Below are 16883 nucleotides of genomic sequence, written 5' to 3' on the forward strand. Positions count from 1 at the left end.
AAAATTTCAGACTAAATGAAAATACAAGAAGAGAGCCAATGATTGAGAGGGCTGCAAAAGAGTGTGGGTTAAATTACGATCGCCTTAATCTACCAGTCGAATTGACGATATGGGTTGATCCAGAGGAAGTGTGCTGTAGATTTGGAGAGCACAAGGGTTCTTGTTGTACCATTGCATCGTTCAAGGATGGAAACAAAGAAAACAACATCGATAAGTTTGACTTTTCAGAAATAGAACGCCCAAGTTCTACCCCATCTGGCATGGTCAAGGTATGTACAGTACATTGTCAGATGGAACATTTTTTTTCTTGTAATTTTCATTTTGATTTTCAGAAATACGGAAGTTTTTTATTTTATATAATTTACAAAAATGACAAATTTTATAAGAAAATTTGTATTTTTCATAGCTACAGACCTGGGGTCTTAACAATAGGATAATTTCTGGTGCCTAGCTGGATCCGGTTAAATCACATATTAAAAGCAAGGAATCTTTTGAGATCTGGCAATGTGTGCATATATTGGGTGAAAAGTGGTCAAGGACCATGCACCCATGCCACAGCGTTCAGTCTTTCCCAGCCCAGGATGTCTTTAGCAAGACAGAGGGGCGGCTAGAGGTGGGCAGTACAATGTTAAGACCTCAGGTTTGTAGCTATGAAAAATACAAATTGTCTTAGAAAGCACCAACTCCTGCGACAAACCAACCTCAACACTAGGAATTTCACTACGCGCGCACACAATACAGGCGGCCCTCGGTTAGCGGCAGGGGTTCTGTTCCTGGCCGCCAACGCTAAGTGATTTTCGATGCTAAGCGATTTTAAAGCCTATGGCCGCTGCACACCTTTCGAAATTCTAGACCAGTTAACAGTGCCCTAGACTAGTCAAACGGTGCCTTAATCCCGCGATGGCGCAATAAGTAAAATTATATTTATGCAGTATAGATCTTTAGAATTTACTGTACAGTACATTATTGCATTATAAATACTGTAAAGTGAAAAAAGCCTAGCTTTAATCCTTTGGGTGTCTAGAGTATGTAAAGATATTATAAGGTGTTATACAGTGTACTGGTAGCTGCAGTGTTCAAGTTACGATAATTTGTCTTACGATAATCCGATTTTATGAGACCAAATTACAATAGCCTAACTTTATCCCATCTTCTAGTTACATAAGTTCAAAAACAGGTAAAGAGAATGATGAAAGTATGGTTTTAACGTTATACTCATTGCATAAACAGGTACAGCCATGAACAACTGAACGTGAAACTATGTTTTTTTTTAAGTACAACCGAATTCGATAACATGTGTTTGGCTTGTATTTCAATCATCGTATCGTAGTACTATAGTACACTATTACCGTAGTTGTTATATATGACGTTATGTAGAATAGAACTGAGATGTCTTAATGTAATAACTTTATTCGCTATAGATCAAAGATCAAGCGGCAAATATATTGTTAAATTTAAACCTAGTTATAACTGAAGCTGAGCAAACTGTCAAGCTGCTAATGACTATTATCGTTCATCAGCAACCAGGATAAAACTCCAGTAAACGTATGCCATCAAACACAACCGTAGATAAATTTGAGATAAAATAATTTTAATCAAAACTACTGTGCTTGAAAGAACACATTTTACTGTTGGTTTCACGCCAATATAAGATAAATAACGTAAAGTTCGTATTACGATGATATAAAGGAGAATTGCGAACAGAATCACGTAATTTTTTCACGCAATAAACATGCCGCCAACGTAATCTGTTAACAAAAAAAATAAAAAATTCACAATCACAACGAGACATATTCAATTCATATTTCCACCTAAAAACATGTCGTATAAGGAAAAATAACCTTGTCTCATATTAGTCAAGTATCTAGATATTCGTTTATGCCAACTAGAAGCGAGAAAATGTGCTCAGAATTGCGTTAAATATGGCGAAACAAACTCGTGTTCGCCATCAGCTGATTTGAAACAAAACATTGGCTGCTCTGCAGAATACTAGCCTAGATTTGCCCAAGTATTTTATAATACAGTAATATGAGAATACAGGCAGTCCCCGGGTTATGACAGGGGTTCCATTCTTGAGACGCGTCGTAAGCCGGAACATCGTCAAAAATCCTAAGAAAACCTTACTTTTAATGCTTCGGGTGCATTGAAAGCTATGTAAACTGCATTCTTATGGCATTTTTCATCAAAAAAACCTTCAAATATTGATTATTTTGCATATTTGGTGTCATACTTCATCTCCTAGATGAGCGTTGTAGGCATCGTAACCCTGGAACATGCGACGTAACCCTGGAAATAATGTCTATTGACAAGCGTCGTAACCTCAGAACGTCGTAAGCCGACACCGTCGTAACCTGGGGACTGCCTGTACATACAATATTATTGGATACAGTGAAGTAATGTATAACTTTTTAAAGGATTTATGTAAAAGATGCATAATTAGTAAAATAACACCATGCATTTTTCGGAACAGTGGCGGACAAGAACGAACATGAAAAAACATCCTCTGACAACGTGGAGGGTAGTTATAAAGGCTGCCTTAATTTGTATCATATTTATGTAAAAAATAAAAATACCCTATACGCAATATATTTTCATACACATTTTAAACATTAAAGATGAACATTTATAAAATCGACACATCGATCGCTAAATTTGGACTCTTTGACTTGATATTTTCGGAAGAGCAGCAGCCAGCTGCTTACAAGAATGAACATGAAAAAACATCGTTTTTGATAATGTGAAGGGCAATTTCAAAAGCTGCCTTAGTATCATATTTCTACACAGAAATAAAAATACCTATGCATAATACATATGCATACACATTTTAAACATTAAAGCATGAACATTTATAAAATTGCCACATCGATCACTAAATTTGCACTTTTTTTAACTATATTTTTGGAAGAGTGGCAGACGGCGAAAATGTGTTAATTGAGAGGTGACTCTACCTGGTTTGTTCAATAGTTTTGTGACACAAAGTGCATTTAATCATGAAATTGACATAAAAATTTGTGGATATTTCTCATAGAGAAATCCGCGAATACTTCGAGTCTGGGAATACCAATAGTAACATGAATACATGGGGTCCACTGTATTATTATTTTGTTGTTATTATAATTATTATTACCATTATTATTATTATTATTATTATTATTATTATTATTATTATTATTATTATATTATTAAAATGGTTTGGTTACCTGTTAGATTTTATTGATATTAGCTGTGGCAAAGAAGATTCCAGGTCTTGCATTTGAAAGGCATTGAGTAATCAGAAATGCTTAAAAAGTTAGGCATCACTTTTTTTGTGTATAAGTATTTGCAGTAGGTTTTGTTTTTATGAATTTATGCTCATTTTATATTAGCTGCCAGCAATGTAAGTACTTAACAAATTCATTTCACTGTTATTAATTTTTATGTAAAATGACAATTTCAGTCAGCGGGAGTGTTACGAGAACGCACCTTCAATAACTGTAATAATTCAAGTCCTCCATCAAGCACTCAGTCTACCCCTACGAAGAGGAAATCCTTCAGCCCTACTCACTCAGTGTACAACTACAAGAACCAGAACTCTGGAAGAGGTGGCACAGGTTCTCCTGGAAGAGGAAATGGAGGCCTGAGAGAAAAAAGACATTTTGATAATAATTTCCATTTCAATGGTAACCCCACACCACCTTCCACAGCCTCCTCATCATAGTTCTCATGCCAATGGGTCCTACTCTCCTCCCTTCTACAAAACTCAGTCTTGGCTTAACTTGAGTCAGACACCTCCCCCACCTCCTCCAACTGCGCATCTTCCCATGTTTAGTTCTGCTGGATTCATCTACCCTCCAACACCTGCTCCTCATTACACTCACAGTCCATCTCATTACAACCGTTCTCCTCCTCACATGGGATCTGCCCAGAAGTTTAAATGGAACAGTGGCAGTTACCTGCGTAACGATCGCCATCAGTGGTATGGACAGAGGGTGTTGGCTAGGGTTTAAAAACTGAATACGTACCGTGTACTGGGGCACTTTGGTAGAAGCATAACCTGCAGATACTAGCATACTGAAGGAAATGGTTCTGTATTCCTGCTGATTTTGTATCTTACATATTGTGATAGTTGTAGCATAATATGACTTGGTAGCTACAACACTTGTTAATTCTAATGTACAGTAGCTTGATCTCACTAGTCTTAATAACAATGATGAACCAGTATTACAGTATGCTGTTAACAAAAGCAAACAGTGATAACATATCACTCAGACGTGTTTCCTTCCTTTCAAAGTGCCCCTTTTCTCTTTATCACCCAGCTAATACAAATGTGTGATGGTTCTCTTCATTGTAATTCATCATACAGTTGTGTCAGTGATGGGTATGCAGCCACCTTTGTGTGTTGCTGGCATAATTTTCTCTTCAGTATAAAAATTTCCAATCCAGCACCTTTTAGTTTTGATGCAAATGTTTCTTTTTTCAAGTTGGAGACTCAATGCAGGGTTACTGAGTGGTATGCAATTTCGTACCCTCGGTCACATTTAAAGGTGCCCCCTGGTATTTTTGTTAGTTTGTTATTGTTTACAAGGGACAACTATAATATTGTTGTAGCTAAAGTTTATTTAGCAATTGATACTTCTTCATGGTCAGTTACTAATGCTTTATTTTCAGTTTTCCTTATCTTTTATCACAATTCTGTGAAAGTTTACATAGAACACTATTTAAATATATTAAATAATACTGGTAAGAAACTTTAGAAGAATCAAAATGTAGAGCATGTGAATACAAAGTAAATAATTTTATGTGAAGTAGATTATTAGGTTAATAGCCCTATTTTTAAACACACGCACACACACATGCATATACAAGTAAATACTACACCATGGCAGCAAACCCTTCTCTGTATTTCAGCATTAATGTTTCCATCTGCCCAGGTGGAATTTGAAACTATGGTCTTTTTAGGTTTTATGTTGACTACTCCAATTACAGCATTGCCATTGGTAATGAGAACAGAGTGGCATAATGGCTTAACATCACATTTAATGCATACAAAGTACAATGTACTTGAAAAGTAATGGAGTATGGTGGTAAAATTGATTGCTGTACCAGTTCTAATTGAATGCTGTACATCCAAGCACAATGTAGTACTGCAGTACCATATTTATGTACTTTGGCTAGATATTTTTCAACAACACTTCAGCCCAGTATTAAATATGTATGCTGCCTAAGCCTTTGGTATGGAATAAAACTCAAGAACTTTGTGTTTATTAGTTGCAAATTTACTTAGTCTCTACATTAAAGTATTAGGGGAGTATAAATGACTTGAATGTAGTAGAACTTCAAAGATATGTTCCTTCATTATCTTGTAATGCAGTTTGGAAAGCAATAACTTATTCCCGTAAGTTATCGAATTTTAATCCCACTTAGGGCAGCTTACATTTTTGCTAGATGTGCTCTAAAAAGGTGTTTGTTGCTGTGGTGTAGGAGAGTGAGCATACACTATAACATTATTCCAGTGTGTAAGGCCATCATATGTTTTATTACGCTGAATTAAGGTTTGATTACCTAAGTAAATAAATATATACAGTATATATATATATACATAAAGACAAAGAGGGATGTGTGATTGTACTGTGTACATTTTATGCTTGTATAGATTTTATGGTAGTCCTTTCTCCTTCCCAAATTACTCAGAGTGGCTGCTCATCTGTGATTGTATTATTGACAGAATTTGGTCCTTTTCAATAATGTAGAGTTCAAGAGAATATGGAAAAGTTTGTTAGTTTTGCTGTAGTCCTGTTCAGTAGGTACCTGCTACTCATAGAAAATCCCACTGTATTATCAATATTACATCATCACTGTCAGTATAATTTTATGGTTATTTCTACTTTGTTTCCCTTTTTTGTTGAGAATGGACCAGTTATTTCTTGGGTCATGTGTATTCCCTCTAAAATTGTATATTTAGAACTTTTATTAAAGAAACTCATATTTTCCCTGACACGTTCTCAGGAGCATGTGCACAAAACAGTAGTTTTAGGAGTCTTGAACCTCGTCGAGTCTTTCAGAATGTGATTATTATCTATGAATGATTTTAAACTGGGTAATGCTGTTCTTATACCACAGAACCTATAGGTGTTAGATCAGAAATAAGAATTTTTTTATTAACATAAGTATTATAAGATAAAAAACAGTTGGTTTTTAGGTGAACATCAAGTCTTTGAAGTCATTTCAGACTGTAATGTTCAAGGTTCTATCTATGTTAACTGGCTCTGGGTCAAAAATAATTGAGTAATACTCCTTGGGGAACTAGAGTTTGGGTTTAATTTCATTGAACAGTACGTAACTGGATTTGACTTTAAGGACACAAGTACAATTATTTTTTATAGTTTGGATATAGTATTACACAAAAGAATTCGGTTACACCTGTTGGTTTCTCAGAAAATGGAATAAAGATGTATAATACTGGAACACTCTTGAGGTTGGGATTATACTTTTATTTGAGACTGTTAACAAGGTGATCATATAGCTTGCATTAAAATTTTTGCTGTTATTAGTTTAAGACTTAAAACATATCTTTAGTATAAGTAGAAAATATAAATGCATGTACTTGTATATAAATGTACGATATCCCGGTGCACTAATACATATGCTAGTGTATATCTGAAAATCCAGTGTAATAAACTATAAGCATGGACATCATAAACAGCACACACTACACCTGATAGCGGAGCTTCATCCATAGAAGCCAAATAATCACTATAGTATCAGTATTCAAGACATTACCATAAACTTTCCCTCAGTCCTTGTCTGGTTATAGGATTTTTTTTTTTCTCTCCATCTTATACACTGCAGTACCCAGTTTCATTACTACAAGGGGATGTATGTGGTTGACATGAAGGATGTGGTTTAACTTGTCATTTGACATGTATATTTAATGATAGCTTTTTATTTTGACAAAAGTTAAGTTAAATGCAGAATTACTAGACACTAATGTGTCAATTGTACTGTTGATTTTTTTTCCCTCTGGGTTAGATTAATATTTTCACATTTCAGATTAACTCCCTCTGGGTTAGATTAATATTGTCACATTTCAGATTAACCAGCCCGAGAAGAGCTTTTATTACTTATGGGTCTGGATAAACTAATCCTTTATAATAGTAACACACTTAAAATTAACGTATTGATTGTTTAATACCTCTTTGTATGTTCTATTTTATTGTCATGTCTACTTTAATGTATGGTTTGTAACTGTGTGGTGGTGTTAATCTTGTATAAGTATGCCAAATGTTGATACTCATTATTCCACAATGATTTATGTCTTGCCTCTAATTAAGAAATTAGATTGTGATTTTAGGTCAGACATCACAAATGACTGACAATATTTTTCATAGTAGAGGTTCACATTATAAGTTAGGCATATTTTATAAAAGCACAGGGGCCTTTCTCTGTTTCTTTTTTGAGACTGAAACTTGTAGACAGTATAGTATGTAGTATATATTAGGAAAAATGCATCATAAGACATTATAGCAAACATTTGTTCTCAATCATTGTTATAAGGAATATTATAGGCTTTAGTTTTTATTCCAACGATTTTAAAATACTTGGTACAGAGATGAACTTTATTCTGTGAATGCTAATATATTTATGCAAAGGCTTTAAGTCACGTGCATAATCCATTTGGTAAACCAATATATTTTGTACACTATTCTATTAAGGACTGTTATATAATTATGTTCTTGTAAATATGTATTTATACAGTAAACACACACACTTGCTAATTTCAATTTCATTCAACATTATGCTTTGTACTGCTGTATAGTTTCCCACACTTGACAATGCACACAGGGCGTATATTTATATATAAAGCATGTGCATTTATATACATGAATTGGGGTTGATACATAAGCTCTAGAAGTTTGTTATTTTTTTTTTTTTTTTACAACAAAATGGTGAGTATATACTGTAATTATGTCTCTTCTGTTTGATATTCAGGAGGTTTTCTGTTGTGTACAGGTTTTACATTTTTATAAGGTATTGTTTATAAGTCATTTTTGAGGCTACTATATTCTCTTTCAAACTTCATCTGCACCATGCCTTGAATTCCATGAAACTTCACTGCCTTTTCAGTAAGAGTGGGAGCTGGGTTTTAAGATGTTTTTTAATGAACAAATTTAGGTAGTGGCAATATATATTCTTTTCTATATTTGGGAAAGACCTCGCTAGTAAACTGTTGATTAGTATAATGAAAATAGTGATTTGTTTGTTTTCAAAGGCAATTAGAATTAGTAATGTGTAAGGCACTTGGACAATTTGTACACATTCTTGGTCTGAAAATTTTTTGTTGCAACTTGGTAATAACAACTTTTAATGGAATTTTGACTTCTATTAAAAGGATTCTGTACCCTCCTTTCTCCACCACATATACCTCATTCTGATAACATTTTTACTCTATTTTATTTTGACATCACTTCCTCTTCATATTGAGTTGGCATGAGACCACCTTTCTTCCCCTCCAGTAGAGTCAAAATAAATTCTCGATGGACAAAAAATTGTGTTCAGAATATTTGTACCTGTGTTTTTGCAATTTTGCCATCTGTAGACAAAGTATGACACTAAAAATGTTCTGAAAGAGGTACCTATACTCTGTTTTTTTCCATCTGTCCACCCACCTCTGGTGTTTGTGTATGGTAACACTGCGTCTGGAGCTTTAGATAGTTACGCTATGTGTATGTTTTAAGTAAATAAAAGGATATCTGGGTGTGCATTTGCAACTGAAAAGTGTTTTAAAATAATTTACTGTATGCAAATTGCATCCTTAATATTTGAAATAGGATATTATTATTATTGTTGAATGTAAGCTGAAAGTAACTATCTAAAGCCCGAGACGCAGTGTTACCGTACGCAAACACCACAGGCGGGTGGACAGATGGAAAAAAACCGAGTATAGAGCATAACTAGAATTCAGTCCTTACCATAAGACAGAAAATGAAATTAATGCATAGGTGGACACATTTTTACTGTTTTGGAAAACATTTTGTGTGATAGCCCCTGTTGTTAGGTTATTCAATGGGTGTTTTGGCTTTAATGTTGTGAATGATAAAATCTAAAGATGTGAATATTGGCTGGTGTAACTTTGCTCAGCATAGTTGTATATTTAGAAGTTTTATATATACTATATATTTTTGGGCTCAAAATACTATGAGCAAATGCTGTGATAATTTGACTTGGCCTTGCATACAGTATAGCTTATCATGTGGATGTTTTATTTATATCTGTTACTTTTGTCACATCTTCACTGAGCCAATCTGTTGGTGCTTTTTGGATATTGTCTACACATTAGTGCAGAAACTGGTTGTTTACTGAGGTGATATTTAAGTCTGATTTGTTTCATTCAGGGTGTTGACTTACACTTTGTCAAGGTTGTGTTGATTCTTTGGAAACCAGGGTAAATTTTCTCTTAACTTACAGAATTACTTCTAATAACCTTTACTTCTTTAATCTTGAATGCCAGTGAATATATATATTTATAGGTGTGTGTGTGTGTGTGTGCGTGTATATATTTTTCCCTTCATGAAGGTAAAATCTAAAATAACTCATTTTTAATGGAAAAAATCCTATACAACAGAACTTCGTTTAATATATAGAGGTATTCGTTTCATGCTCTAAGAGAATTTATGTAGCATAAGTACAGTATCAGGAATTTTTATACTATAGGCTGTCAAATATAGAATATTTAGTTGAACTTTTTGGGTTATTTTTGTGTCAAAAAGAATTTAAGGATGAAAAGGGTACATTGCAATTGCTTATATTTTGGGCAGTTTTGTTAGGTATGTTTAGCAGAAGGTGATCTTTGTCTTCTAGCAGAAGTCATATATTGAGGGTTACCATGAATTGAAAAATGGTACCAGTGAGTTCGTTGCTGTTACATTAATGGTTATATAACTTCTTAGAGTACGTAGTAGTATGATATTTGGCTGAAAACAATATTAACATCTTTCAGTGTTTGATCAAGTAATCCTTATATTTTTTCACATCGCATTCCAAACTTTGGTTACTAATATACTTGGATGTTTATTAGGAGAGGAGCACATTGTTGTATTATAAGTATTGTTGAGTATTTAATAGTTGTAGGTCATTATTTACAAGTATTCGAAATTCTGTGTGATTTTATTTCTTTACCAAGAGCAAAACAAACAAAGCGTAGGCATGTAAACTCCTGTGGATCGCCTTGACTGCGATCACCATCAGTGCAGTTTACTAACGTACTAATGGTCAAGTTGATGGTTATAGCTTGTTTTTACTAATGCATACTAACAATTATAATTTTTGGTTTTGCTTTTTAACTGATGGTAGGTGAAAGGAGTTTCATTTGGGGAGGCATTTCAGGTTTGGGAAGGAGTGCCTTGTTTATGGTCTCAGGTCAGTGTGCAAGATTTTTTTTCCTTTGTAGGAAAATGTTTTTCCTCTCGTCCTTAAAAATGTTCAACTTATTCATTGACTTTGAATTAGTTTTATGTGGAAAAGCCTTTTTTTTTGAAGATGTGGTTTCATTGTTTTGTTGAAAAGAAGTAAATCGGAAGTGCTAGAATAAGTTTGAGAGAACTAATTAATTTTTATCCAGAATTTTATTTTTATGTTAGGGATTGGTGCTTTGTTTTGCTCTTGGAATTATTATGACTTTCAGGTATAAATAGTGATATTTCTTTCAATTTTTCAATGAATGCCCTCTTATTTTGAAGGATGTGCAGACCAATCCTAGTCAAGATCCAGATGAAATGATTTCATTATTACAATTTAACCATTTTGAGGCTTAGGAACATTTCTCAGTAATAGTTATATATGTAATGTCCACACCATTACTGTACTAATAATTAAATAAGTGTGGAAATGTACCTGCAGGACACTTTGTGCTTTACATTAGCATTCTATATACTGTAATTTATTATGATGATTTCTGTAATAGGCCACCTACCAAAATCTACAGCATTACTGAGCAGTATTTTGTGAGGTCTTGCATGGTTTTCTCAAGTGGCAAGTAGTTCAGTTAACCAAAATCATCAGTAATGAGAAAATGAAATATTTATGTTCTAACTGAAGGGAATTGCTGTCGAGCTGTATACAAAAATGCCAAGCAAAGGTAATTTGCAGATGTTATGTGATGGTTAGTAATGTCATGAATTTTTTTTTAAACCCTTCTTTTCTCCATGTTACCCAGTTCTACAGTAAGTGTTGGGAATTGGGCTTCAAAATTGTTGGCACCTGGTATTTTTTCCAGTTGCCTTCCTTTAATTTTTTGCCAAAAGATTTTCCTTACCTTTTGCCATAAAGAAATTGGGACTCACTTAGGATGTCATAAAATGACAGCTTTCTTTTGAGTGTTTTGAATTGAAGTATAACAAGTAGGAATTTTCATTTGGTGGAGCCAGCATCTGAATAATTTACCAATTTTGGTATAAATTTCAGTATGTGTAACGATAAAATATAGTAGTCTGTATTTGAATGTTAATATACCAGCTTAATTTTGATTTGGAAAAATATATATATATATTGTTTATTATTTGTCTAGTCTTATTTTTTTTTATATTTTTTTTTAGCACTAAAGACATTATGTAGATGTTCTGCTCCAAGATTAAATGCTGTAGGTTTGGCCTGGTTCTTCATATCATAATGGTAGTGATTATTATAAATAGTCATGTAATAAAGGACATGTATTTTAGGTAAATAGCAACGTTTATATTTCTCAAAAAATTTAACTGTACAGTTTTTATTGCATTGCAGTGTGTGTTTTATTTCTTTCCTGAAAGTAGAAAAAGTTTTTATGTACAAAAACATTCTTTTGGCCACCTATATGAGAATTGGGCATTTTTAACTCGAGGCGTCTAAGCCAAATTAAGTTGAAAGCAGCGTGTACACTCTTTGTCAGGAACCAGTAACCATGTGAAGAAATGACATTTTTATGATAAAATACAATTTTTTATAATACTTACTGTGCCAAGTAATTACTTAGCTAAGAGTTTCAACAGCAGTTTGAATTTTGAAATTAGCAATAGTGGTTCTTTGGTTTTTAAGTGGGTGACGGGAACCCCACCCACTTTCGGGGTAGGAGAGAGGAACATTTCAGCCAAGCAGTCAATTTGATTATGCTAAAAGTTCATATGTGGGGAGGAGGGTGGGCTCCATCTGTAATTACAGTGTATTATACAAGTTTTTATTTTATCATAAAAATGTCATTTTTATTTAATTAGCTTCCCCCATAATTACTTAGCTGATTCCACACTGAAAAACCCCTTCAACCTGGGACCACCTTGTTACTGGGTTTGAGTCCAGAGTCCCATATATCATCATAATATTTCTTTGGATTAATGTTTGTGAAATTTTCCACTTGGCAAAACATTTGTTGGACCTGATAAATAAGGAAAGATATCATAGCTTGGACTAGGTTTATAACCAAAGCTAAATAGTGGAAACTGTGGTAAGACCCGATAATGTTCGGACCTAAGAGATATCAATTCGTTATCTCAAGGGCAGAACTTCAGGGCTGGACCACGGATTTCAGGGGGAGTCTGGTTCTGGGGATAGGACTCTCAGCATTCTATCCAGTTTGCCCATAACATGATTAGGGTAGGGATGATTGTATTCTTGTAATAATCTCAGTCCTACCAAGCGGGTTTAGCTTACACTTGGGCCACACTAATCATTTTCTGCCATCTCCTGTGTGGTAGGTAGGGACACAGACATTTGAGCCATGAAAGGCTAATGATATTTTAAGGTCTTCAGGTTTTTATTTTTTTTTTTTTCTCTAATCTTTATGGAAAATATAAATAAAGATTAGAGTACCCCTGACCCCCCTTATCATGGAGCCACCTTGACGCGGTGAGGGGGCTTTCAAACCTCAGGAATCTCTTCCCAGGTTCAAACCCAAGAGTCTCATATGACATTATATATTTTCGAGTTAACTTCTGTGGAATTTTCCATTTTTGCCAAAATTTTCGGAAGCAAATAAATGAGAAAACATCTTGGCTTAACATGGAGTTAAATCCAAAGCTAAATAGTGAGAACTGTGGTAGATCCATCATCTACCCGACAATGTTCGCGCCTGTTTTTCAGGCGAAACTATTCTGTGGAGCTGGACCACGGATTCCAAGGGGGGCCTGGTTCTAGGAATAGAACTGCATTCTATCCAGTTTGCCCATAATGTGATTAGGATGGAGATAATTGTATTAACGTAATACTCTTAGTCCTAGCAAGCGGGTTCTGCTTACACTTGGGCCATACTAATCATGTTATGCCATCCCCTTTTTGGGGTAGGGTAGGGATGCGGACATTTGGGAGTCCTTTCTCACTTGTGCCATTGGCGGAAGATTTAACTTCGCGAAGGGCCAATGATATCTTTTCAATATATTTTCTTTTCTTTATTTTATAAATCAAAATTTCTGAATATTGAAATAAATGATTTGAGTACCCTTGGGCCCCATGATGGAAAAACTACGGCACAGTTGATGACTATTGGCATGTCACTCCCGAATTTCCTTGGTACTGCCACAAGTAGTGAAAGTACTAAAAATGATACAAAAGAACACCCTGTTCAAAGTAAAGCAGCAGAGCCAGAAAACCAAATAGTGCATAAATAAAAAAGAAACAAACAAAAATAAATTGGTAAACTCCAATATCGTAACAATGGAACCATATATGATGAACAATAATTCTGAATTAGAGACAAATGATCCCCCCAACAATACAGAAGAATATAAAAATCATAATAGACAAGCAACATACATAAAACAAGGACCAAAAAGAAACAAAAATTACAGACTTAGTCCCACATTGGTACATTTTGATGAGCTCCTTGGACCAGATAACTTGTCAAGATTTCTAGTCCTCAAAGTTGACAACAAAATCTCAGCAGCGATACTAGAAAACAAATTACTTGACATATCCAACACAAGACATGGAATGCTGACACATCAAGGACAATGAATGGCTTATCCAAGTAACCAATAAAAAGTAGTCCACTGCCTTTTTTAAGTATATAACTGAAATAAATAATATAAAAGTAACAATTACAAGCCACAAAACATTGAATTATATACAGGGTACAGTCATCCTACCCAATAGCGAGCAGGAGCTTCCTTCAAAACTACTGCTGCTAGACTCCTTAAAATTGAGATATAACAATATCCACGATTTAGAAATATACTCTATTTCAAGTAAGAAACATAAAAATAAAAATATCAACATTGCCAAAATAAAATTTACAGGCCAAGACCTACCATTTAAAATAAAAATTCTTGGACAAAATAAGAGAAGTTTGTCCTTTTGTTCCAAAACCACTACAATGTACACAGTGCTCAAGGTAAGGACACATACAAAAGATGCTGTAATAAGGCTATATGTGCAGTCTGTGCATCAGATGACCATACCACTAATTGGAACTATAATCAACCAAAATGTATTAATTGCGGACTAGCCCATCACACGAAATCTAAGCAGTGCTCATTTTACCAATATAACACAGAACTTCAGTTGTTAATCAATAGTACAGGAATGTCAGTCATGGAAGCCAGACTTGAGCTAAAAGTTAGAGTTAACAATCCATCCAAAACCCCAACCTTTTCAAATGTGACTAAAAATCAAGACATCAAGCAGCACAATGACAAACAAGATCATATAAACATAGAAACTAAATTTCATACCAATAATACTGAAACCCAAAATAAAAGTGATGTTACAACAACCAATACCACCACTAACAGATGATTCAGTTATCAATGGAAAAGAACTTCCAATGGAAGAGGAGTTAAATAATGATGATAATCGAATTGGCAAAAAGAAAAGAATTCTGGAAAGAGCCCCACTTAAGGTAAAAAAATAACCTCATCCACAAGACCCAAATATTCCATTGACAAAAACAAAACAAATAACCCCTCAAACCAACAGTCCTTATCACTACAGAAAAGTACCAATAGAATTACAAAACCAAAAATTTATGAAGCTAGACCAAATACTTCTTAACCAATAATTAACATTACCAAACATGTTTCATCTTGTGGTTGTAATGAATGCTTTGTAAGTACATATAACCAACTAAAGTCAAACCAATTTACGAGCGGACTCCGAGCCCATTTTCGACGTTGCCAGATCCCTCTGACTATTTTAATCCACACCTGGTTTGACACCTCTATTAGAAGATGGTCAGACTAAGATAAAGAGAAAGGGTAGTTTAATTCCCTCGTTATCCCAGATTTGAATGGTCAAAGTAGATAATCCTTTAATTTGGTACTGTCCCTCTGAATAGTTTCCTTCATTATTTATGTTTTTAACCAATTTCATGCAGCACTTTACAAAATTATTCCTTGTAACCACCAAACCCAATATTTTCCTTCACTTGTAAAACTTTGTCTATCTTTGGAATTTCTTTCCTTTGCATAAAAAGCCAATACAGTTCGCCGTATAACGCATCAATCGAAATCGTCCACATTTGTTACGGTTTTTTATCTTTTCCTTTTCTTTTCCCTAAAAACCAGCTCTCTAAACTCTTCTAACGTTTCTTTAGCTTCCATACAAATCTGATGAAAGTTCCTCTTGATATCTTTGTTGCATCTGCTTGATTGATTCCAACCTTTGAAATTTCATTTTCTTTTTCCCCATTCAAAAAAACTTGCACACGTATGCCATTTCGCGTTCTTCAGAACGAAGGACACGCTGCGGGGATCTCTCCACGGTGTTCACAGAAGCTTGCTGTGCGAGACAATGAATAAGGAAGATTATCTTGACCCATTTTATAAGATTTGACCAAGGGTCTCAGTGATCTGATCCAAGAGAAGAAGTGGCACAAAGTATGCCAGATCTCCAAGTTTGTCATTTTTCTTCCTTTCTCTTAGTGAAGCGAAGGTAGCCAGGTTAAGGAGAATTGGCAGAGCTGGAAATGATCTTGGAATCCACTCATAAAATGGTTTGACTTTACTACCAAGACAGAGGACACAGTACAAAGTTGTATAGACAATTTTACTAAATTAAGGAGGTGCCCTTTAACCCTTAAACGCCGACTGGACGTATTTTACGTCGACATTTTTTGTCTCTCGGGTGCCGACTGGACGTATTTTACGTCGACATACAAAAGTTTTTTTAAAAATTCGCGGAAAAATACTTTTAGTGTTATATATGAAAATGTGCGCATTTTTATGAAGAATACAACAAAAAAATACTCATGATTGTAGCTTTTATCAGTTTTGAGATATTTTCATATAAATAACGATGTGCCAAAATTTCAACCTTCGGTCAACTTTGACTCTATCGAAATGGTCGAAAAACGCAATTATAAGCTAAAACTCTAATATTTTAGTAATATTCAATCATTTAACTTAATTTTGCAACTAATTGGAAGTCTAGCACAATATTTCGATTTATGGTGAATTTATGAAAAAACTTTGTCCTTACGTCCGCGCGGTAACTCTTCCGAAAAAAACATACATGCGATTGTGGTAATGTTTGCACCATTTTAAATTAGCCGTTACATAAAGTTTTATATATGAAAATGTGCGCAATTTCATGCACAATACAACTAAAAACAACCCATGGTTGTAGCTTTTATCAATTTTGAAATATTTTCATATTAAAAATGATAAGTGACAAATTTTCAACCTTCGGTCAACTTTGACTCTACCGAAATGGTCGAAAAACGTAATTGTAAGCTAAACCGCTTATATTCTAGTAATATTCAAGCATTTACCTTCAGTTTGCAACAAATTGGAAGTCTCTAGCACAATATTTCGATTTATGGTGAATTTATGAAAAAAATAACATTTTCTTTACGTCCGCGCGGTAACTCTTCCGAAAAAATCATACGTGCGATTGTGGTAATGTTTGCACCATTTTAAATTAGCCGTTACATAAAGTTTTATATATGA

The 16883-nt window shown here is 34.3% G+C and overlaps 1 protein-coding gene across 1 annotated transcript in view; it reads left to right on the forward strand.

Moving 5' to 3' along the window:
• Window positions 1-11753, forward strand: part of LOC135201685 (protein BTG4-like) — a 29007-nt gene extending 17254 nt beyond the window's left edge. Inside the window, 3 exon segments of the mRNA XM_064230823.1 lie at window positions 11-269; window positions 3437-3664; window positions 3666-11753. Coding sequence (XP_064086893.1) covers window positions 11-269; window positions 3437-3664; window positions 3666-3986 — 808 coding nt within the window. The 3' untranslated portion in view covers window positions 3987-11753.
• Window positions 11754-16883: the final 5130 nt, after the last annotated feature.

The sequence above is a fragment of the Macrobrachium nipponense genome, chromosome 23, assembly GCF_015104395.2.
Source record: "Macrobrachium nipponense isolate FS-2020 chromosome 23, ASM1510439v2, whole genome shotgun sequence".
Classification (NCBI taxonomy): Eukaryota; Metazoa; Arthropoda; class Malacostraca; order Decapoda; family Palaemonidae; genus Macrobrachium; species Macrobrachium nipponense.